At 42.7% G+C, this 23,406-nt stretch overlaps 1 protein-coding gene across 1 annotated transcript in view; it reads left to right on the top strand.

Moving 5' to 3' along the window:
* The first annotated feature begins 271 nt into the window (after positions 1-271).
* LOC104633913 (uncharacterized) overlaps positions 272-23,406 on the top strand; it is a 94,399-nt gene continuing 71,264 nt past the window's right edge. Inside the window, 1 exon segment of the mRNA XM_075773607.1 lies at positions 272-337. Within this exon segment, the coding sequence (XP_075629722.1) occupies positions 272-337 (66 nt within the window).

Below are 23,406 nucleotides of genomic sequence, written 5' to 3'. Positions count from 1 at the left end.
CCCGCCAAGCCCTCAGCAAAGCAGATGGATCTGACAGGGGAAGGTATCAAGGAAGCAGAAGGGAGACCCTTCAGAAGAGAACGGACTAGTGTGCAAGGTTGGCACTGACTACTACATTTGCCCTCCCTTGGGAGGTGCACCCAGGGACCAGGGTTTCTTGCCACTTGTAGGGCCTGGAAAATGTCAGGTGCTGCTCTCAAAGACCCCTCCAAACAGTGCTACGCAGCCCCCAGTACAAGGCTGTTGGTCCATGCAGACATCGTGGGCCAGCATGGCGCAGCAAACCCAGGGCAAGCGGGCTGCACACCTGGATGGAGGTGGTCAGTACAAAAGTCAGGTACAAAGGGCTCATTTGATAAGAAGGAGATCACCATCACACAGTCCTGTTGCAAACTGGAACCTGTTTTGGAAAGGACCCTACCTGGAGTTCATACATCAGCCAGCTTCGGCATCCAGCTGTGGTACCTCTCTGCCCACGGTCCCTGTACCCCTTTGCCAGAGGAGCAGTAAAATATGCGGAGCAAAATTACTCGGAAGAGTCTCACAGGAGTTCACATGCAGGGATTTCACTAGTGAGCAGCTGTAGCATTACCCAAAAAATTATCACTAAGGGTTATAAATCAACCCAAGCAACTTCCACATCCAGGGAACCAAATGGCTGTAAACTTAACAGTGTCCATTGCCTGCAACAAGCTGTGCTAGGACTCTTTACCTCTGGTGTGGAGGACACACATCCAACCCAAAAGGCACAGGATGAGTGGAGAGAAAAAGAAGGTAGGAGAGCAACTAGATCAAAACCTTTTCTTCCATAACTGAGCAGCAAAAAGAGGAAATGAGTTTTCTGAAACACATTAAAACATTCTTCATGGAAGCCCAGGGCCTTCTTAACATGTAAAGCAGGAACAGCCTCTAGAATATCTTTCTCTCTTTTAGAGTAGTCTAAAATGAGCTGCTAATTGACTCTCACCTGTGTTGGCTAAAAAGAAATAATCCACAGATTACTCACATATGACTTAATTTGAATAAATATACTATCACTGGCATGATTGCTAATGATCCTTGTACTCAGTTACTCAAATTAGAATCCTATGCTCAAAGTGGATAAGCTGTATCAGGAAAAAGATGTTTATTTGCCTAGATCTGTGGTCTTATTCACATACAGATAACAGTATATAGCAGGGGTTTGACCTTTGACAGGATGAGTCTGACCATGCTGCTATTTCAGAGCAATTAGCACTTTTCCTGCCTTCTGATGAAGAGAGTGAGGCTGGCTGCTCTCCCATCTCAGCAGATGGCAAAGGAATTGATGGTACCATTTTCATTGGACCTGACTGGGAAAAGGGAGATGGACACGTTCGGCCGCTCAGAGAAGGTTTTGTGTTCTTCACTTCTTGTTCTCATGTCCTAATCTCATTTATTGTTTTTCCTTCCCATTCCTGAAACAGCATGCCAGAGAAAGGGAAAGGAGGTCAAATGATGCAAGAGACAAAGATCAGGAAAAGAGCCCTGGAGGTGTTTTCCCTCTAAGAACGTGAACCGAAAATGAATTTAATAAAATCCCACATTGCAGAGAACAAGTGGAAAGAACCCACTGAGGGATGCTTTTATCAGATCCCACGATTTTTGAGCCCATCTTGGTTTTCGAATCCTTGGATATGGCAAATCTGGGGTTACATGACTTTGAGACACAGAGCAGAAAACTGAATCATCCTCACAAACGGATAAATAAAAATGTTGAAGGCTATTCACCTCAGCAATGCTGTATGTACATCAGAAGTGACCTTGGGCAGTCAGTATGTAATTTTCTGATTCAAAATCTTTAGTCTAATGAAACATTTATTTTTCACTTCCTACATGAAATGCTCAAGAAGTGACTTGCCTGAAATCACTCATTAATGGTTGTAACAAAGTGCATGGCAATCTTAGAAAGCAAGGAAAACATGGCAAACGACAGGGATCTTCACAGATGTCAAAGTGCTAGCGTTCATCAGGATTTGTTGGTCATGGATACCCTTAGACCTCATCCAGGGCTCACTGAGCTAACGAGCATGAGTTGCATGGGCCTGGGATCAGACTCTGGGGTGCATTGACTGTCTCTGGAGATGGCTGAGGGATCCTCATCCACAATTTGGCTGAGGTGCAAGCTTCCAGCACTGGTATATCTTGGACACAACAAGGGTCAGTTGTTTAAACAGAATCACCAAAATTTCAGGAGGTTTTTGATCAAGAAATGAGTGCAGGAAATGAAGATATTTTGAACAATATTATGTGCGGAGAGAACGTGTCATTTGAGTAGTCTGATTTTTCAGGTTTCTGCCAAGTAAGTCCAACAGTAGAATGAACTGCAGTTTTTGCAGGATTTTAACCACATTCAAAACATCTCCCATCCCATCTTCAGATGTCATGCAGAACCTGAAGTGCAGTGGGGATCTGTTTGTGGAGATGAGAATAAAACCTTCTTCTCCATTCCAAAACCTGATAGCCTAATCCAGATTTCTATCCTTGCCGTTTTTCTACTATTTTTTCCCCTTCCCTAAATATATGAGATCACTTACTGCAGAGCTCTTTTAATAGATGTGAGACCTATAGGGCTTTGACCACAGGAATACAGTCTCAAGACATTTGTCCATAGGTAAGTGAAATCATGGGTCAATGATTGAAATGATTAAATGTAAGAAAGGCTCTAGAAAGCAAAAGACTTCCTATTTCCTTCAAGAAAGAGCGGGTCCAGGCCCACATCTTGCCAACCCTAATGTCTTGCCAACCCTAATGGTCCCATGCAAAGCAATCGCTTGCAGCTTTCAGGATGTCAATGGGAGCTGCCTATGCTTAGCATCTTTGGAGATCGCATCTTTAACAATACTGGATCAACAATGTTCCTACAAGTCAATATAATTGGTTCTTTACTGGGTTTTTATTTTATTCTTATTTAAACTGCCATAAATAAGAACTTGGCCTGGGGTTCTTCAATCAGAGTTCAAATAAAGAATAACGTTTGATATGAAGTAGGACCAAAATCAGCCCACTTTCCCAGAGTAGCTTGGCTATGCACTGCCAAAAGAGTTAACGTTCACTGTTAATTAGGCAAAGGAGAAATGTCACTGAACACATCATGAAGAACATGTCCTTTTAAAGCAGTCTCAGTTAAAACACTTCCAGCAACTATGCTATAAAGGCATGGTATCAGGTAAAAGAGATCAAAGAGTTATAAAATTTATCTTACAGATCCAAATCTTACAAATCACTAGTTATATTCTCTTCTGGACAATTTTCCACCATTTGCATTTGACTCTGTTGTGCTAAAATTACTGCAAAGAATTAGCTTACTTCAGAAAATGAATAGATAAGAAAACTGTTAAAATGGTTTCATTATGTTCTCCAACTATTTATGGCTTTGCATAAATAAGCAGTTAAATCTAACCTTTCAAAATGTCCAGTGTAAACTGTCTGAAAGCTATTCTAACAGTTGAGACCAACTAAATTCAAAACAATCATAAGCCATCAGAGAAGCCTCTCATAATCCTGTTACAGGACTACACATAAATCTTGCAGGAAAGCAGGACCAGTGGTATATTTGGGCTGTTGACATGTCACCTTCTCCCATCTTTATTACTGAGTGTAAAAACAGGCAGGACATCATCATCCCTTCCATTTGTTTTGACTCTTGGCTGAGACAAAGCTCAACTCAAGCATAAGATGCCTCCAAACTGTTTCCCAGTAACTCAGTTGCCCAATTTTACATAAAGCTAACAATAATGAAAATTCTATGAAAATAAATTCAATATAGAGCAATGTTTGCTAACAGTCTCATTAGTCAGTCTCATGTTGGCTTGTCTGTAAGTGTCCCACAGAGCTGTGAACATCCAGTCCTCAAAGCCTGGGGGAAGCCACCTGGCACGGTCCCCCCACCACTGCAAGGAAAACAGACTCTGAGCTTGTTTTCTTAAACTTTCCATACTGCTATTAAAGCATTTGGGATCTTTCCTTCCCTCCATTTTCACCTCTCTCTTTCCTTTTAAAATCACTAATTGTACTTAGCAATGTTTTCCAGTAGAGACCTTAAAATATATCACAGAAACAAAATTAATTATCCCCCCCCCCAACCCTTCTCCATCCCAGCACACTCCATTAGCTGAGAGGAGAAGCTGACTCACCCCCTGTTAATTGATGCATTTCCTATATTATGAAAACAGTCAGGAAATTTGAAATATAGCATTGCTAAAGGATTGTTTATAATCTGTTAGCTCAATTTTCTGCTTTACCCAATTAAATTTTCTGATCTTGTCGAAGCGTGTAAAGCCCTTTGTTTGAGTTACCCTTAACTTGAGTCTAAATTATTCTCTGTTTTGTGACCTGTGAAATCTTTGAGTACAATAATGCCATTTCAGCCACACAGTGACATATGCCAGTGTCAAAGTTGACTCCCCATTTCCATACATAAATCAAACCAAACATAAACCTGCGCCTGGCTTTTAGGAATTACTTTAAGCCCCCAAATAAACTCCCTGCCATTTAACATTCACAATTAATGCCCATTACTCTTTTTAAGTAAAACAGTCAATTAAATTCATTCTATTAATGGGACTGTGTCTGTTAAGCAATGTAATAAATGTAATATATTTTCTAGGAAAGATGCCAGTGCTTTTCCCCATTAGCTTTTTTTATTCTTTAGAAAGCTTTCCCCTCCACCACTCGTTTCAGGCTGCCTCTCCCCCCGCACTCTCGTCTGTGTTGTTGCTGCCATTGTGACAGTTGCCAAACGTGGGGGCCACCCCCCCAGGGGAGCTGTAGAAGGGTTTGGTGGTGATGCACACAGTCACCATGCTCCTCCATGGATTTCTGTACTTCCAGCCTAATCTTTGCCTTTCATGCTTTGCTGCTCCCGTCTGGGTTTGTCAGACAAAGAGGCTCAGCACATTTCTCTCCTTTCCTTCTTCCTTTCTTTCCTTCCCATTAGCAGGCTTGAGGCAAAGGCTCAGCTCATACAGGATTTCACTTCTGTTAAGAGCTGTTCTGCATCTGTCCTCAGGAAGCGCAATCCTTTTATCTCAAAGCAGGGCAACTGAGCATTCAGTTAAAAAAACAAAAACAAAAACAAAAACAAAAACAAAAAAACCCTTTCAGTTAGCTATACGTCACAGCTTTAATTGAATCCCTGTCATTTCAACAGGGTCTTTCAGCAGCTTTGTGGACTCAGTGAGCTGATGAAAACTTGAGTTGGAAAAAGAGCTTAGTGTGGCTGCTGGCCAGGACAGCTCTCCCTCACGATACATGCCGCATCATTGTGTTACATAGAATTAACCGAAATGGCAGCATCTCATTTGTACGAGCGTGGCTGTTGCGTAAAAAGGCCACATGACTTCATTCGAGTGCAAGGTCGCGTTTGTATCTTGCATAAGATATAATTCTGAGTCACAGAGCAAAGCCCTTCTTATTTGAGTAATGTAAAGATAATACTACGTTTGTATTAGACCAGCTGGTAAAACTGCAAAAATCAAACAAATTTTCAGGTCCACTAGTTCCTGAAACCGTGAAGGGACAGGAAGAAGAGACACTTCAGAACCTAAAGCAGGGTTTCTGTGCTCAAAATCCTCTTAGTCTTCCAATTCTACCAGTTGGTCTCTTGAAAGAGAGTTATCCTTTGCCACAAAAATGTGGTTCCTTTATACTCCTAGATAGTGAAGCCTATAGCAGTACTGGGAATCACTGATTCACTTATGCCTCCCCTGACACATGCACTCCATGGTGGTTTTGTCTAAAATGCCTCCTACAGTCAGGTCCCCTCAAAAGAATGAAAGCTTTTAAACTCAAAAAAGGCAAGTATCATTTGAATTAAAATTTAAAACTTTTAAAATAAAAAACAGTGGCTAAACCACATAGACAGAAATAAAAAATATTTCTTGTTCTATATATGTGTGTATATGTACATAGGATGTAACTTCCTCCTACCGATCCTTGAAGGCATGCTCAAGGGCAAGTTCTTTTTTCCAGCCAACTCCGTGTCTGAAAGGCAATATACTGGTCCTTAGGCAAGTCCTCTTTCCCTGGGAAGCCTGCCTGTACCTGATCCTCAACGCAGTATTTTGGCCTCTCTGCACAAGACAGAGATCCTCAGCTTCATGCTGCAGTCTGCTACTCACTCCATCCTTCAGTCTCTGAAACCCATCTCTCCTGGAGCAGAGGCACAGCTCCAAGGAAAGGCATCATCTCCCCCAGCCTGGAGGAGATGCCTGCCCAGCAGCCATCCCATAGGAATATGGTTCAATGAGTTGTCCCTCATACCTACTTCACAGCAGCTTGGAAAGGCTACGGATCCAAATAAGGTTGAAAGAAAAACCACTGACATTTTTCCCTGGAACACAGACACAGTTTGTGACATGAAATACACTTAGTAGTGTAGTCGTGAACCAGAGATCTGTAACACCTATGAAGCTGGAAGAGTCCGTTTCACAGAGTGGCTGCTTTGGTTTCCTGAAAGTCTGGTGGGACAAGGCAACCCCTTGGCTTTGGGACAGTCTGAGATTTTCCATAAACCTTACCTCACTACAGAGCAGTCCACGATTTTCTTCCTTCATTTATATGATCAAAAAACTCTCATTTTTAATTTAAATTCCCATGCAAGGCCTGATTTAACTAAATTTTTAAACATTTTTTTATTTTATGCTGGTACTTTCTGAATTCCAAGGTGTATTTCTTGTTCTTCACAGACTTGCTTCATATTCTATTCTTTTGGAGGTGAATATTCATCTGATTCTGTAAAATTCACCTGCAGTCAACAACTGCAGCTCTGTTCTTACAAGCATTTATCCCTTGCTTGAGATGCATACTCCAAATGTTACTGTATATTTAACTTAAAGGAACATCAAGTTCTCTTCACATTCAAGACCTTGAGCCCATCAGCACACTTGGCTGAACTAAGCAGGTCCTTTAATTTCTCAGAATATTCTTTCATTTCTCAGGACATTCTCTTCTGGTCTGGTCTTGAAGAATGAGAAGTGTTTACATGTTATGTTACTAAATTAAGGACATGAAAGAGCTCAGTGTTCAGTCTGCCTCCGAATAAGTGAGTAGCAAAGGAGGATGGTAGGGAGGAACTGCGCAGAGGACGTGTTCTTTGTCTCTTTGCTGCTTGGTCTCGATGGATTAGGCTAATTCACCTACAGCAGAAGACAAACAATAGTTGAGAGTGAGGGAGTGTGTCCTGGTTTCAGCTGAGAGGATTGATTTTTCTTCATAGTAGCTAGTGTGGGGATATGTTTTGGATTTGTGCTGAAGACAGCATTGATAATATAGAGATGTTTTTGTTCTATGGACTTATTGTTGAGCAGTGTTTACATGGGGCCAAGGCCTTTTCTGCTTCTTGCACTGCCCTGCCAGTGGGATGGCTGGGGGTGGACAAGAAGTTGGGAGGAGACACAGACAGGACAGGTGACCCAAACTGACCAAAGCGATATTCCATACTATATGACGTCATGCTCAGTTTATAAGGATCTTGGGGGGGGGGGGGGGGGGGGGGGCATTCGGAGTGATGGCGTTTGTCTTCCCAAGTAACCATTACGCATGATGGAGCCCTGCTTTCCGGGAGATGGCTGAACACCTGCCTGCCCATGGGAAGTGGGGAATGAATTCCTTGTCTTGCTTTGCTTGCGTGCGCGGCTTTTGCTTTACCTATTAACCTGTCTTTATCTCAACCCACGAGTTTTCTCACTTTAACTTTTTCAATTGTCTCCCCCATCCCGATGGCAGGGGAGTGAAAGAGCGACTGCATGGTGCTCAGCTGCCAGCTGGGGTAAAACCACGACAGAGTGTCAGAGGCATGCCTGGATTGACCAAGTAGATCATCAAAACTTGTTAACACAGTAGTGTTAACAGAATAGAGTATACGGAATAGATATGATAAATTAACTGGGGCTTCCAGGACAGCTGGAAACTCAATGAACTGGGAGATCTATAGTTAACGCTGCCCTCAAACCTTGACAATTATTCCCAAAGCTACCCAGTGTTCTCACTGTGAACGCTGAAACTCAACTCTGAAACGGCTCCTCTCAACCATATTGTAAAATTAGTCCTGTGCTTTTCTTGAAATGGTGGCTTCCTCGCTGTCTGCAATGGTGTTACTCCCATCCTCTTGGCCTGCTGGTTACCTCCTAGGGTGTCATTTGGAAGTCCAACCCTCTTTGAAGGCTGGTGGCTTCTTCCTCTGTTGACACATCCATTCTATGGAGCCTCAACACAACTTCAATGACCATTTCTGTGATCACTTGCATAGTTAAATGTCTTTTCCAGATGCCTGTTCAAAATAAAGCTTTGGTCCTTCCTTCTGGTGCTCCTCACAGAGGTTTAGTGCTCAGCTCAGACTCTCTTCTCTGACCTCCTCCCTCAGCTACTTTAGGTAAAAGCACCATCTTGACTTTTGCTCGGGTTGAAACTGTGTCTGCATTGCTGTCTTGCAGTGCTCTTGCTCAGACCTTGGCAAATTTGTTTTGCCATTTTCATAGCCACAAAGAATGCTGCTGCTAAAAATGATTTCTAAGCATACCATTTTAACTATGCTAAGCCTTCCTGTACAGCTGCCTACTATTACATTCAGTGACTTCAAGCCTCTTTAGGATTTATCTCTACAGACAGTGTAACATTTACTGACAGTCACCTATGTAAGTCTTATTTTGAATGAACTAGTAAAAAAATGGCAATTTTAATGTAGTTGAACATGATTTAGCAGATAATAAGACCAATGTCATCAAACTTAAGCTCTCCTTTCAAAGAAATCTTTTATATTGGCTTAAATAAATTTGACATTACTTGGGTAAGATCAACTGCTTTTTTTCTCATTGCAGCTTCCAGGTATCACTTATTTTCAATATAGCAGCTATGACAAACCAAAGGAAATCAGAAAACTGGGGGGGGACTTTTACTGCTGAGAGTGGAAAGAATATTTTTTGCACTGTTTCTTTCAGGTGAGTGTGTGTGTTAGCCAAAATATTTCTTCATTGTTACCTTTCTCATGTGCACAGCCAGTTCCCATGTTGTCTGCAGAGCAGGGTGAAGAACTGCAGAGCAGGAGAGGACACGTCCAGCCAGCTGAGAGGAACAGCCAAGTGTCTGGCACATGCAGGGATGCTGCTGCTGCTCCCAGTACACAATTAACAGGAATTATCTTGCTAAGATGCCTCCTCTAAGCAAGAAATAACTTGAGTGATGGGCCCTTGGGAGAGACATCGTGCTTCCCTCCCATGTGGAATAATTTGCTTCTTTAGCTTTATGCTAAACTAGCAAATACTGATAGAAGTCAGCTTGGCAAACAGGTGAAAATAGATCAATCTAGCTGCCAGCTCAGGCTCTGTTTGTGTGTGCTTAAAAGGAGAAAACATCAAATTGAAATAGCTCAGACCTGTTGAAAATGTGGAGACATGACTGCAAAGCCTCGGTGGCTTTACCACCTTATGAAGTATAGAATGAAGAACATGTGTTGCATTTATAAAATGTGTTGGGTTTGCATGGCAAGGTTTTGGTAGCTGGGGGGCTACAGGGGTGGCTTCTGTGAGAAGCTGCTAGAAGCTTCCCCTGTGTCTGACAGAGCCAATGCCAGCTGGCTTCAAGATGGACCCACCACTGGCCAAGGACAAGCCAATCAGCGCCTCTGTGATAACATATTTAAGAAAGAGAAAAAACAGAGAGGGGTTTTGCAGCTGGAGAGAGGAGTGAGAAGATGTAAGAAACTCTGCAGACACCAAGGTCAGTGCAGAAGGAGGGGGGAGGAGGTGCTCCAGGTGCCAGAGCAGAGATCCCCCTGCAGCCTGTGGAGAAGACCATGGTGAAGCAGGCTGTCCCCCTGCAGCCCATGGAGGAGGGATGAGGGGGTGTAGAGATTCCACCTGCAGCCCATGGAGGACCCCACGCTGGAGCAGGTGGAGATACCTGAAGGAGGCTGTGACCCCATGGGAAGCCCACGCTGGAGCAAGCTCCTGGCAGGACCTGTGGACCTGTGGAGAGAGGAACCCATGCCAGAGCAGGTTTGCTGGCAGGACTTGTGACCCCGTGGGGGACCCCACGCTGGAGCAGTTTGCTTCTGAAGGTCTGCACCCCGTGGGAAGGACTCACGTTGGAGAAGGCCGTGAAGGACTGTCTCCCGTGAGAGGGACCCCACGCTGGAGCAGGGGAACGATGAGAGGAGTCCTCCCTCCGAGGATGAAGAAGCGGCAGAAACACCACGTGAGGAACTGACCGTAGCCCCCACTCCCCGTCCCCCTGTGCTGCTGAGGGGGGTGGAGATTGAAGCTGGGAGTGAAGTTGAGCTGGGGAAGATGGGAGGGGTGGGGGGAGGTGTTTTAAGATTTGGTTTTATTTCTCATTCCTCTACTCTGTTTTGCTTAGTAATAAATTAGATTAATTTTCCTGTAGTGATGATAATTAGTGAGTGATCTCTCCCTGTCCTTATCTCGACCCATAAGTTTTTCGTTACACTTTTTCTCCCCTGTCTAGTGAAGGAGGGGAGTGATAGAGCGGCTTTGAGGGACACCTGGACCCCAGCCAAGGTCAACCCACCACATAAAGCTACCTGAAGGTACAAAATGTCGCTGTACAAATGATGACTGAAGATACAGCAACTCCAAGGTATCCTGTATTTATCAGAATACCATATGGGAGCCCCCTGCTACCACTGTGCAAATGAAAACTTTTATATTTCTTATTTGGTGTTATGTCCTTCCTCAATGCTTATCATTTCTTGAAAGTCAGCAATTCATTGGCATTCCCTGAATAGATTTTTTCCTGAAGTCGAAATGGAAAACCAGCTACAATTACCTCAGAATGGACTCCACATATGGTTTAGGGATTTTTGTTTGTTTTGTTTTGTTATGATATTTTTGTAGATAAGTACCTCACTAAACTATGTTGAATCATTGGTTTAGGTTATCTTTTAATTAGTACATTATAGACCGCAGACATACAAGATCAGACTGCTGTAATTGTAAAATTGTATCATAATGTAATATTCACTACTTTGTGCAATAGTACTCAGACAGTACTATATCACCTCACTTTTCCCACCTTCATCCTTTTTCAGGGACTAAATTGCAGTAGGGCAGTCTAATATAGGAAAATATCTAGTGGAAACTGGCAAGCACTTTAGGGCTCTGCAAACTTCTGGATGGAGGCAGAACCATCAAACGAGGAAGTGCCTCACTTCACTTCTTGAAAGTTGGCAAAATGAGATACCTTAGGAGTCTGAAACTCTTTGGGTTGATGAGAAGAAGAGGTTGGCATCTGTCCTGGTTTCAGCTGAGACAGAGTTAATTTTATTTCTAGTAGCTGGAATAGTGCTGTGTTTTGGATTTAGTATGAAAATAATATTGATAACATACTGATGTTTTTAATTGTTGGTAGGTAGTAGTTGTGTCTACACTAAGTCAAGGACTTTTCAGCTTTTCATGCCCTGCCAGGTGCACGAGAAGCTGGGAAAGCACAGCCAGGAGAGCTGACCCAGACTGGCCAAAGGGATATTCACCACTATAGAACGTCATGCTTCACTTAGAACTGGCGAAGCTAGCTGGGTGGTGGGATCACTGCTTGGAAACACACTGGGCATTAGATTGTTTAATTTTCTTTCACATGTGGTGAGCAATTGCATTTGTGCATCACTTGTGGTGGTGGTGGTGTTATTACTATTATTATCATCATCATCATTTTCCTATGTTATCCTATTAAAGTGTCTTTATCTCAATCCACAATTTTGTTTTTTTTTTCCATTCTCCTCCCCATCCCACTGCGGTGGGGGAGGAGTGACCAAGCAGCTGTGTGGTGCTTAGCTGCTGGCTGGGCAAAAACCATGACAGCATCATCTGCAGAACATTCCAATACAAGCAATGAGCCATCCATAACACACCTTGTGTTACCGTGCCATAGGTGGCAGTTATCTATACAACAAATAATCCCACTTTCCTTTAGCTGCTACGTGATACCAACGTTAATAACCTTATTTTTTATTCCAGTATTCCTGATGAAGATAGTTTGGCATCTTCAAAATAGTCTCACAAGCAATGGATAATTGCCTCTTCAATTTTGTACTAACAAATACTAGAAAAAATTTGATGTTGCTGTGCTTGAGGCATTAGTACCTATGAAGAAAAAAACCCACCCTTTCAACTCTGTCTTTTTTTTCCTCTATTGAAAAATGAGCCTATTTATTTTAAAGAATCTATCTTCATAACGAAAAAAAAGCTTTGTCTATTTTAGCTATGGCTCGTGAAAGATAGGACTATTTAATTTGCTGTCATAATCTAGTGAATACTCTGCCACGCTGCTTGACTTCTGCCCCTTTGTCACTTTGTGCGTGCAGACTCCAAGGGAAAAAAGCTCGTCGGTGCAAGGACAGCAATGCTTTTGTGATGTTTGTTTTGAATGCTCTCTTACACCTGCAAGTCAGCCAGAAGCAAGTGAAAATCCCTTTCCAAATAAACTGCCGTAAGTGACAAGGCAATTCCCGTTATCTTCATTGATACTTATAAAACCAAACCTATGCTCCTTTAAAATCCAGCGCCTTCTCTTTTGGGGTGTATCTTACCTTGGTCATATTGCCATTGTCATAATCCATGTGAGGATCATTAAGTCATTCAAGTTTGGAAGTGATTTCAGAAGATCTCATGTTCAAAGCAGGAGTACAGACTAGGGCCCAGAACTGGACGAAATATTCTAGATATGGTCTACTGAGTGCTCAGTAAGGGGCATTTACTCATCCTAATTACTTCCCTCAGTCTCTGCCTCTGTTCCCTTTGACACAGCCAAGGATGCTGTTAGCCTTCATCCCTGCCAAGGCACACTGGTGGCTCATGTTTGGTCCCCTGCCCACCAAGGCCCCCAGGTCCTTCTCAGCAGAGCTACTCCCCAGCTAGTCAGTCCCCAACCTGAAACTCTCCTAGGGGTCAGTTCTTCTCCAGTGATTTGCATATGTTCTTGCTGAATTTCATGAGGTTCCTGTTGACCTGTTCCTCCACACTGTCTAGGACCTCTGGATGACAGCCCTGCCCTCCAGTATTTCAACAGGATCCCTCAATTTCACATCATCCACTGACTTGATGAGGGGGCTTCCTGTCTCCTCCAGATCACTGATAAAGATATTTAATAAGACAGGTGTCAGGACAGAACCCTGGGAAATTCAGCTTGTAACCATCCTCCAGGTAGAGTCTGATGACCGTTAATCATTACCTCAGTTTTTCGTCCATCTGATTGTTCACTGGTCTAGACTGTAGTGTCTCTCTGGATACAAGGATACTGCAGGAGATGGTATTGAAGGCCTTGCTAAGACCTGCATAAATGACATCCACTGCTCTCCCCTTCTCCACAAATCTAGTCTTTTCATCACTGAAGGCAAACAGGTGGGTCAGACATAGCAAATCTACACCTACTGTCCCCAGTTCCTCCTTCTCCTTCATGTGCCCAGGAACAGCTTTCCAGAGGACATAGTCTATAATTTCCCCAGGAAATCAGAAATGGGGTGGGCTGACTGGTCTGTAGCTTCCTGAATTGTCCTCTTTAAAGATAGGTGCAAAGCTTGTCTTTCTACAGTCACTGCAGACCTGCCACAAATCCTACAACCTTTCTGAGATGCTGGAGAGCAGTTTTGCAATGACTTCCAGAGTTTCTGTGTGTGTCTGCAGGGTGATCTCAAACTCTTGAGCCATGTTGAATTATTTACTCATGCCAGGTTCTCACACAAAAACATAACATGTTAGCTGTGTCCAATGCGTTTGTTATCGGCATAGGCCCTGTACTTGTAATTCATACCTCCCTCACCTTTCAGTTGTTTTATAGCACTAAAATGCACTCGAACTTGAAAATTTAAGAGATTAGTAAATTACAATCAGCAACAAATGTTTCACTGCAGCCATTCTGTATGCACAGAGTAGTTGGCTCTCCCTCTTCTTCTCTACTCCAGGTTCTTATAAACCGGGAATCAAGATCAAGGACTTCCTCCTAACAGCAAGGCAGTCCCTGACCTTATCGCAGAAGGTTTACAAATCTGCACACGCTGAGACCATCATGCCACTGACACAGAGACATTCACTACAGCAAGGGTAACCTCACCAGTGTGAGGGAGAAAACTTCAGTTACTTAAGATGGATATGATAGAAGTTACGGTACGTGTTCCCTTGGAAACCTACGCATTTGTCCAGTTGCTTTCTGCCTTGAGCTGCCCTCTCCTAAGTTAAATATCTAGTGCATAATATTTCTTTACACCTGTGTGTACATATATAAGCTGTATGATATATATATGCACATGTGATGTTACAGATTTATATAGTGAGCATGTATATATTCAATACATTCTAATTTCTACCAGATGGAATAATCATGTTCTCAACATGTTTTCCAGTACTTCTTTTTGTTTTCTTGTACTTTTATTTTTGTCATAATTTTATGCTTAGTAAAGAGTAAAATTTTATCTGAAGACTTCGTTCTAATATATTTGCTGTTCTTCAGCTACTTTCTGACCATTAGAAAATGTCTGATTTAAGAGCAACTGCTGTGATTTTGCTTTTAAGACATCATTGCATGCTCAGAGTCAGATACCTTAATGTTGTACCAAATGCTAGTTTGCAGGTACTGTAGCTAGTCTCATGGCCAACTTGAAGCATGATAATAAATGTTATGCTGAATTGGCACCTACTCTGGTTCCTTCCCCAGGGACTCTTCACAAGCAGCATGTTCCTACACAATTCAGAGTCTATCCCTGTTCCTGACATTTCCATCAGAAATGGTGTGACTCTGTCTCAATGTGATGACACACATTTCTTTCAGCTGGTCATGCTGAGCAATAGCTGTCCTCAATAGAGACTTGGATGAAGTCTGTACGTACCCAGTACCCTTTCTCTGAACACGCTCCTAATATCCTCCTGAAGGGGTCCTTTCCTCATTCAGAAGAAAGACTCAAGTGCAGACTCCTTCAACAAGACCACGATGGACACACTACTTTTAGACCACTGACTGAAGCAGGGAGTGGGACGGAATTTAGGGGGCTCATAACAGTCATGCTGAGGAAAAGCCTTGTGCCCAGTTAATGGAAGAGGCTGTGAGCACCAAATATTCCAGCAGAGTCAGGTCCAGCCCCAGGGGCAGCCGCAGCCAGTGCCCAGAAGCTCAGGGTAGGTTGTTTCCCCAGGACATACTCGCGGACATGCTGTCATAGATGTGCTCTCTATCCCAGTCCCTAGTTATGTTCATGGGCAATATATCCATCTCTCTTAAAATATATATCAACAGACACCTTGCAGAGCGACACTTATGGGTAAGTGACTTCTGTTTCTATCATGATATTAAGAATACCTTTGGAGAGGAGAGGGAGAAAAGCAGGAGCTAGCTGCAGGATCGAATGCCTGTGTGTACTGCTGGGAGGCCAGGGGACAGCAGCCAGGTCCATGCATGTCCGCTTTTATTCCCTCCAGGGGTACTGAGAATGGAGGTTTATTTACAGCTCATGGGTTATTCTTTGGAGTGGAGGCTGGCATGCTTTGTATACCTCAACAGAGAATTGTATCCCATCTTGCTCCCGTATGACATACTGAAAGCTCATAGCTGTAAATTTACAGATGTTTTTCCAAATACTGATTTTTCTCCCATGGTGAAAGGCAGTCACAGGCATACTCTGCTCCTTCAGTGTGTCCTCTAGGGCTGGGTGAGTAACGCAGTTTTATGGCGATTCACAACCTGAGGAGTAATTATGCAACTAAAACACCATGAACATAAGACTTCTTCCTGGCTGAAGAAGCACTGAAAAGAAACACAGATGAGAAGTCTTTTGGTTGGGAGAATATTTTCTTATGGGAGCGGATATTTTTCTAACTGTAGTTGCCAGAGAAGTTCTTTATTACATGAATATGCCAAAAATTTTACTATCACTGTTAGACAGCTGTCACAGTGTTCAGATTTTGGATATGACAGTGTAGCATGAGTTTTATTTTCATCTGTGCAAAATGGGTAACATTCTGCAGTAATACAGCATATAAATAATTCAGGTGCTTAGAGAGTGTTATAAATAAAAATAGAAATTATTTAACATCACTTTTTAATTTGACGTAAGACCAGCTACCCACTTTCAAAATTCTTGGCTCTAATTTAATACATATTTTTTCCTTGTGATTCCCTTTCTACATAAACAACAAATACAGGATTTTTCCCTCCAGGAGATATTGTGTTTGTACTGACATTGACAAAACCAATTTTTTGGATAATTTTTAATTAAATCAGCAGAATATCTCCTTCTGTCATATTTATTGATGCAACTTCCTCCAGCATTCACTGTATGATATTAGAGGAAGAAAATTCTGTGGTAGAAATATAGGATTATTATCAAAAGATATCAGTTCTCTTTGTGCTTTTTACAGCTTTCATTACACTTCAGAAATGCTGATGACACGTATTTACCAACATCACAAGGTACCTTGGGTTTTAATTTTCTTTGCTTAGATTTTTAGATCCTTTAATAGTGGGCACTTTATTCAGATAAAGTACTGCTTCCCATCTATTTTTGCAGGGTGCCAGTCTGATGGTACTACTTTTTGATTTACCAAGTCATTAAACCCTGTGAGGTGTTAGATGGTGTTAACAATCATGCTCACATAGCTCTACCAAAAGTGGTTCAAATGGTTATTGTCACCTGGAGGCCATTTCCTCCAGCGCTAGAAACATCAAAACTGATTGTGTGAGCACTCCAGGCTGTTTCACAGCAAAGTAACCGTAAATTAACTCAAATAGTCTTCAGGCTCAGAGGTCAGGAAGCATTAGGATAAGGTAAAAACTGCCAAAAGGCAAGCTAAATTATACCCTGCAATTACCTCACATTTTCTTTAAGTTACGTTGGATAGAAAGCACTTCTTCAGTCATATGAACTGAAAGAGGAAAATAAAAGGTACAGGGTCACCAGTAAGGGGAGGGGGAAGCAGTTTCAAAACATTCTAGGCATGGTCCCTAACCAAATGCTTAAACTGACTCTGGTTTTAGTGGGATAGTTTTGGAGTGTGATGGCAAAGACAGGGTGGATGGTCAGAAGCAGGCTACGGAAAGAGAAATCTGAGGAAGGAATAAAAATCAGGTTGATGATGAGAGCCACAATTCCAGCTCATGCCATGAACTGGCTTCAGAAATGGTAGGTCTGACAGCAAGAACTTAAAATAAATCTCTTGAACTGGGAGAGGTAATTGAGAAAGTGAGCCAGGCAGTTGAAAGTGCAGCTTGATATTCGTGTTAGGTTTAAAGTGGCTGCAGACATTATTTATTTGCAGACTGCTAGTTTGTATTGCTCAGCTGCACTAAAAGCGAGCCAGCGTGCCCGTCACGCGTGTCCCTGCCTTTGCACAGGCTCAGCAAAAGGCTGTCGGGGGCACGGGGTATTCTGAGTGCCTGGGCTCCCCCGGGAGTCCTGCCGTTATCTCAAAGGACGCGCTGGCGTGAAATGATAGACCGTGGAGCATATGGCAACTGTGGTGCCACACAGCAGAATGAATTTGCCACTAGAGAAAAAAGCAATGAGAGGGAAATGAGGACAGCCACTGAATCTGCTTCAGCACAGAAAAACACACCAACCAATGCCTTTTATGCTGTTAATAATGTTCCACTCTATAAGGTTTTACAATTCTATTGCAAAAACATCAAATACCAATTTATTTGTGTAATGCACTCACTGAGGTGCATCATCTATTTCCTGAGCAGTTGAGGCTTATCATGCTGCAGTTTGCAAGCTCTCTTTGTGCCAGTGCATAACCGATGGTAGGAAAGTTTACCTGCCAGATCCTCAGCCCAGACTGTAGGATGTCTTAAAGGAGGAAGAACCCCCTGCACATCTGCATCATCTTACTTACAGTCATAAATCCAGTCTGATGCCTGTCTGACTGACTCAGAAATAGCTCAGAAAAAATCCTGTTTCTGCATTGAATTGTGCTAGTTATTCCCCCAAACATGAGATGCTCCTCCCTTCCTCCTTTTTCTTTTTCAAATCTGGAAATTGTCATCTCAGTTGCAAAGGGAATTTTCTGGTTTGCACATCCTTGCCCTAGAGGTGAAAAAGGATATATGTTCAGTTTGTGCTCTCGTAAGTGTGCTCATCCCCTCTCTTTGCATTACATGCACATGCCCTCTGCAAGCTCTTTTTAATAATCTATAACCCAAGCGAAAATCCTCCTCCTTTCCTCAGATCCTGTTTCAGCCCGTTTGCTCCCGTGAATGACTCTCTTGTTAATGGCAGAACATTCCCATCTGCATCAAGGAACAGATGGTTGGAGTTTATAACTACATGCTGAAAGCAAACTGTTTATGACAATGTGTAACTTTGATTCCTAACTTAGGGCATGTTCTAATTACGTTTTCCATTTGCAGCCCAGTGTTTACTTCACATTCAATTCTAAATTGGTTCTACCATCAATAATAAAATGTCATCTTTTCAGCTGCTCAGCTGGATTCAAGAATCCCACTTCTTGTGGTTGTCATGCACCAGTATTGTGTTTTCAATTTATGACCATATATTATAATAGACCAACATAATGCTGACATTATTATGACATGTAGGAAAATAGGAATAATAACACAATCTATTTGACCATAAGGAATTAATTATTAGAGCAAGATGCAGACCACACAAACCACACCTATCTCCTTTCTCTTTCTTCTTCCTGATCAGTTTTTCGTGAGCAATGAGCACGCCTGCACTGCTGAGTCTGTGCGTGGGACTGAGGCACCGAAATCCAGTTTAAGGAGGTTTCAGGCAATCTGTGATGTGATCTTTTAGATATTAGTGAAAAGCAATATTTTGTTTGTATTTTTCAGGTAATCACTTGTGTCTGTCACAAACTTTGGTTTCATTCATTGGTTTTCATCCCATTCCCAGAGGAGAGTCGTGTCTCTTACACTGGCTGATATACATGTGCATATATATACAAATGTGTGTTATGTATAGGTATGTATACATATGGTTTATATATATGTTTTATATATATGTATACATATGTATATACATATGCCTTTTATCCCAATAAAATTGTGCTTTGTGGTTGGAACAAGAGATTGAAGAAATATCTAGAACAGTTTTCCTTTAAAACTTCAATTTTTTACAAAAATTGTTTGTACTTTTTTGCCAACATACATTTCAATGACATTTTAAAAGTCAAAATTTTCCATTTTGAATTTTGTTCATGGCAAAATGTCCATTTTTGACCTTGTTCTTGATTTAGCTAAGTTATATTCAAATACCACTTTTAAAAATACAATTTTCTACACTGTCTACAACATTTTAATGCAAGCTTAATACTTACAGACTAATCAAAGATAAGGAAGTAATCACTAATTATAGAATCATTTAGGTTGGAGAAGACCTTTAAGATCATCAAGTCCAACTGCTAACCTAGCACTGCCAAGTCTGCCACTAAACCATGTCCCTAAGCACCACGTCTACAGGTCTTTTACCTCCAGGGAGTCACCATACCTCCAGGGATGGTGACTCAATCACTTCCCTGGGCAGCCTGTTCTGGTGCTTGACAACCCTTTTGGTGAAGAACTTGTTCCTAATATCCAATCTAAACCTCCCCTGGCACAACCTCAGGCCATTTCCTCTTGTCCTATGTCCCTTGTTACTTGGGAGAAGAGACCAACACTTATCTGGCCACAGCCTCCTTTCAACTAGTTGTAGAGAGCGATAAAGTCTCGAAATGAAGCCTGTCTTTGATGCCAGACAGAAATGTTTGGGAAAATGTCAAGAAATCTCTGACAAGTATCAGCGGTGACCAGTGGTGGGAATGGTGCTTCAGAGCCAGCAGCACTGGAGCATGCCGAAGCATCTTGGGAACGCAGCTTAGGGCAGGAAGCCTGGAGCCAGCCTTCCCTTCTCCCAGTCAGCCAGGGTGCCTGTGCTTCCTGGGAGCATGAGACCTTCCTGAGAGACCTTTCCCGAGAGAAAATACAATGAAAGGCTCATGGGTTGGGATAAAGACAGGGAGAAATCATTCACCAATTACTATCATGGGCAAAACTGACTCAACTCAGGAAAATTAATTTAATTTGTTACCAAAGAAATCAGAGTTGAGTAATCAGAAATAAAAACAAATCTTAAAACACCTTCCCTTCCCTTATTCCGGGCTCAACTTCACTCCTGATTTCTCCACCTTCTCCCCCCAGCGGCACAGGGGGATGAGGAATGGGGGTTGTGGTCAGTTCATCACACGTTGTCTCTGCTGCTCCTTCCTCCTCAGGAGGAGGACTCATCACACTCTGCCCCTGCTCCAGCCTGGGGTCCCTCCCATGGGACACAGTCCTCCACCACCTTCTCCAACGTGAGTCCTTCACACGGGCTGCAGTTCTTCACCAACTGCTCCACCGTGGGTCCCTCCCACGGGGTGCAGACCTTCAGGAGCAAACTGCTCCAGTGTGGGTCCCCCACGGGGTCACAAGTCCTGCCAGCAAACCTGCTCTGGCGTGGGCTCCTCTCTCCACAGGGCCACAGGTCCTGCCAGGAGCCTGCTCCAGCGTGGGCTTCCCATGGGGCCACAGCCTCCTTCGGGCATCCACCTGCTCCAGCGTGGGGTCCTCCATGGGCTGCAGGTGGATATCTGCTCTACCATGGACCTCCATGGGCTGCAGGGGTACAGCCTGCCTCACCATGGTCTTTTCCACGAGCTGCAGGGGGATCTCTGCTCTGGCGCCTGGAGCACCTCCTCCCCCTCCTTCTGCACTGACCTGGGCGTCTGCAGAGTTGTTCCTCTCATGTGTTTTCACTCCTCTCTCTGTCTGCAATTGCTCTTGGTGTTGGGGTTTTTTTTCCCTTCTTAACTCTGTTATCCCAGAGGCGCTACCACTGTCACTGATGGTCTCAGCCCTGGCCAGTGGTGGGTCCATCTTGGAGCCGGCTGGCATTGGCTTTATCGGACGTGGGGGAAGCTTCTAGCAGCTTCTCACAGAAGCCACCCCTGTAGCCACCCCCACTATCAAAAGCTTGCCATGCAAACCCAATACACTGAATAACGATCTGTGAGTGGAGCTCAACTAGAAGATGTGGGGAGCAGCTTGCACCCCAGCCAGCCCTGCTTGCTGGAGGAGGAGAGCTGGGAGCAAAACTGTTCTGTGCATCCTAAGGGACTGTGTTCTTTCCACAGGTACTTGCACAGGACTCCCAGCCTGATCCCTTATCGTGGTTCCCCTTCTCCCTGCAGTCAAACTCTGCTGGCACAAAGCCTTTCGCATAAACCCCTTTCTGTCATGTGAGGAAGTGTGATTTCTCCTTTTGGAGCACCTCAACAAAATCCTGCAGGTGTTCTTTTTTAATTTGTCATTTATGAGAGACTGGCAGATGCCAGGGTAAAGGTCTAGAATATGACATTGTGACATGGCCGCAGGTCTCGGGCACAAGGCTACAGTACACAAATCATCAGCCAGCACTGACCATTCCTGTAACTTCCAGCACTTGGGGTCATAGGCTCATAGGAAAATTCAGACTGGAAGACACCTCAGCAGATCCAACCTCCTGCTCCAAGCAGGGCAAGCCGTGAGGTCAGACCAGGTTACTCAGGGCTTGTATTCAATCTTGTCTTGTACTTTCCTTCAGACATTGCTTGTTTCCAAGCTTCTTCATTTCCCCCAGTTTTACGGAGCTGCCAATTTTATTGCTGCTAGGGCTGCCCATTCCTCTGGACTTCCTCAGTACTCATGTTGCCAACACCTTTTATTCTTTTTTATGAAGACCAGAACTGCAAACTGCTAGAGTCTGGCCTCTGCTCTCAGAATCCCTCATCCACCTGCCATGTCAACGGTACTTCTGAAATACATTACCTGGATGACTTTTCTGTGCTCAGTTGATGATATTGGCTCAAAGAAAAAAGTGGCAGAAGTCATTTTTAGGGAGCAGGTGTTCAGTGGCATCTCATGCAACCTTTTAAACTTGGGGCACAGGTTCAGATGCAACTGTTAGCGGAAAGTATGAAGTTTTTGTGGTAGCTCAGGTGATGAGCTCGCCCACTTTCTTAGTTTCCATTAGCCCTTCTTGGTGTGCCGTGCACTTCTGCATCACATGCCATGCACTGGGCTCCACAACTCTGTTCCACCACAGCCAGACTTGAGCTGTGCCCGTTCCCGCTCCCTGTGCACGCATGCCTGCGAAGAGGGAGATGGAAATAAAAATATGCAATGAAGCAATTGGGGGTTTAATAGCATGCATTGTACCTTTAGCAATATTTTTGTTCTACTAAGTTGAGACTAGGTTTTATTTTTTTCCAACATTTGAGAGGATTGAGTGTGGGGCTTTGAACATTAGATACAGTCAATACACTGTCACAAAAACAGGCATCAAAGATGTAGTACAAAATACTTCCACAAGCTTGGTAAATGCAGAGAAAAACTTACTCTTGAATGCCAAATCTGCTTTTGATAGCAATAAAACAAAGGGAGTTCACAAGTCCCAGGTAAAATGTAACTTTTAAGAAAGTATAATAAAAAATGGAAGATTGTCAGCAAGTGTCCTCAAAACATCTGCTTGCACATTAGATGTGTTAAGAAGACCTGCATGTGGAAATCAGTGATTTGTAGGCTTCTCTCCAGTAGAGTCTACTCTCCTATTGCCAATACAATAAGCACATCCACTTAAAAAGTTCTGATGGTAAAATATGCATAAGAAAAAATGTAGTTTTGATACAGGGAAAGCATGTGTCCTGAAGCAACTTGATGTAAAAAAGGAAAAAAGGTGGAACATAATGTTTTGACTGCCCTGCTTTGCTTCAAAATATAGTAATAATTTTTGTGCCATTAGTGTTAATTTATCTGTATATATTATGCAATATTTTAATATATATTTATTTTAGTACATTGTGGTTAATATTATAGAAGTGTAAGATGATACTATATTGATCCAACTTTCTGAAAGTGAAAGGTTTCAGTGTTGTAAAAACAAATGCTAAGTCCAAATGAAAATATATTTAGCTGATGAGCAAGTAGAAGTAATTGTTCCATTGTAAAGAAGGAATGTATTTTTTGTTTCAAATTAATTTTTCTCCATTATTCATCACAAAACCTGTGCATGAAATTTTTGCATTAGAAATTTAGGTGATTCATCCAGTGGATTACTTAAATTCATTCATGCACAAAGTCTTTAGGACCAGAATATTGAAATGATCTCTTTAATATAAAAGCTTAAGACACAATAAGTATGTCATGCTGCCTAACTATGTGCATTTCCAAAAAAGAAGAAAATTGCATGAGCAGCTCATGAAACTACCTCTACAAAGAAGCTTTTCTTAGAGGATCATGGGTAGAATTTGACAAAGGTAGCTACCTTTTCTAAACACATTTTCTTGGAGATAGAAAGTCACATTCTATACAAGAAAAAGGAATTGGTGTCTATCAAGATGAATAATAGAAATCTTTTATCCCAGGTTCAGA

The sequence above is a fragment of the Balearica regulorum genome, chromosome 1 (genome assembly GCF_011004875.1).
Source record: "Balearica regulorum gibbericeps isolate bBalReg1 chromosome 1, bBalReg1.pri, whole genome shotgun sequence".
Classification (NCBI taxonomy): Eukaryota; Metazoa; Chordata; class Aves; order Gruiformes; family Gruidae; genus Balearica; species Balearica regulorum.
This window is presented reverse-complemented; position numbering and strand designations above follow the sequence as displayed.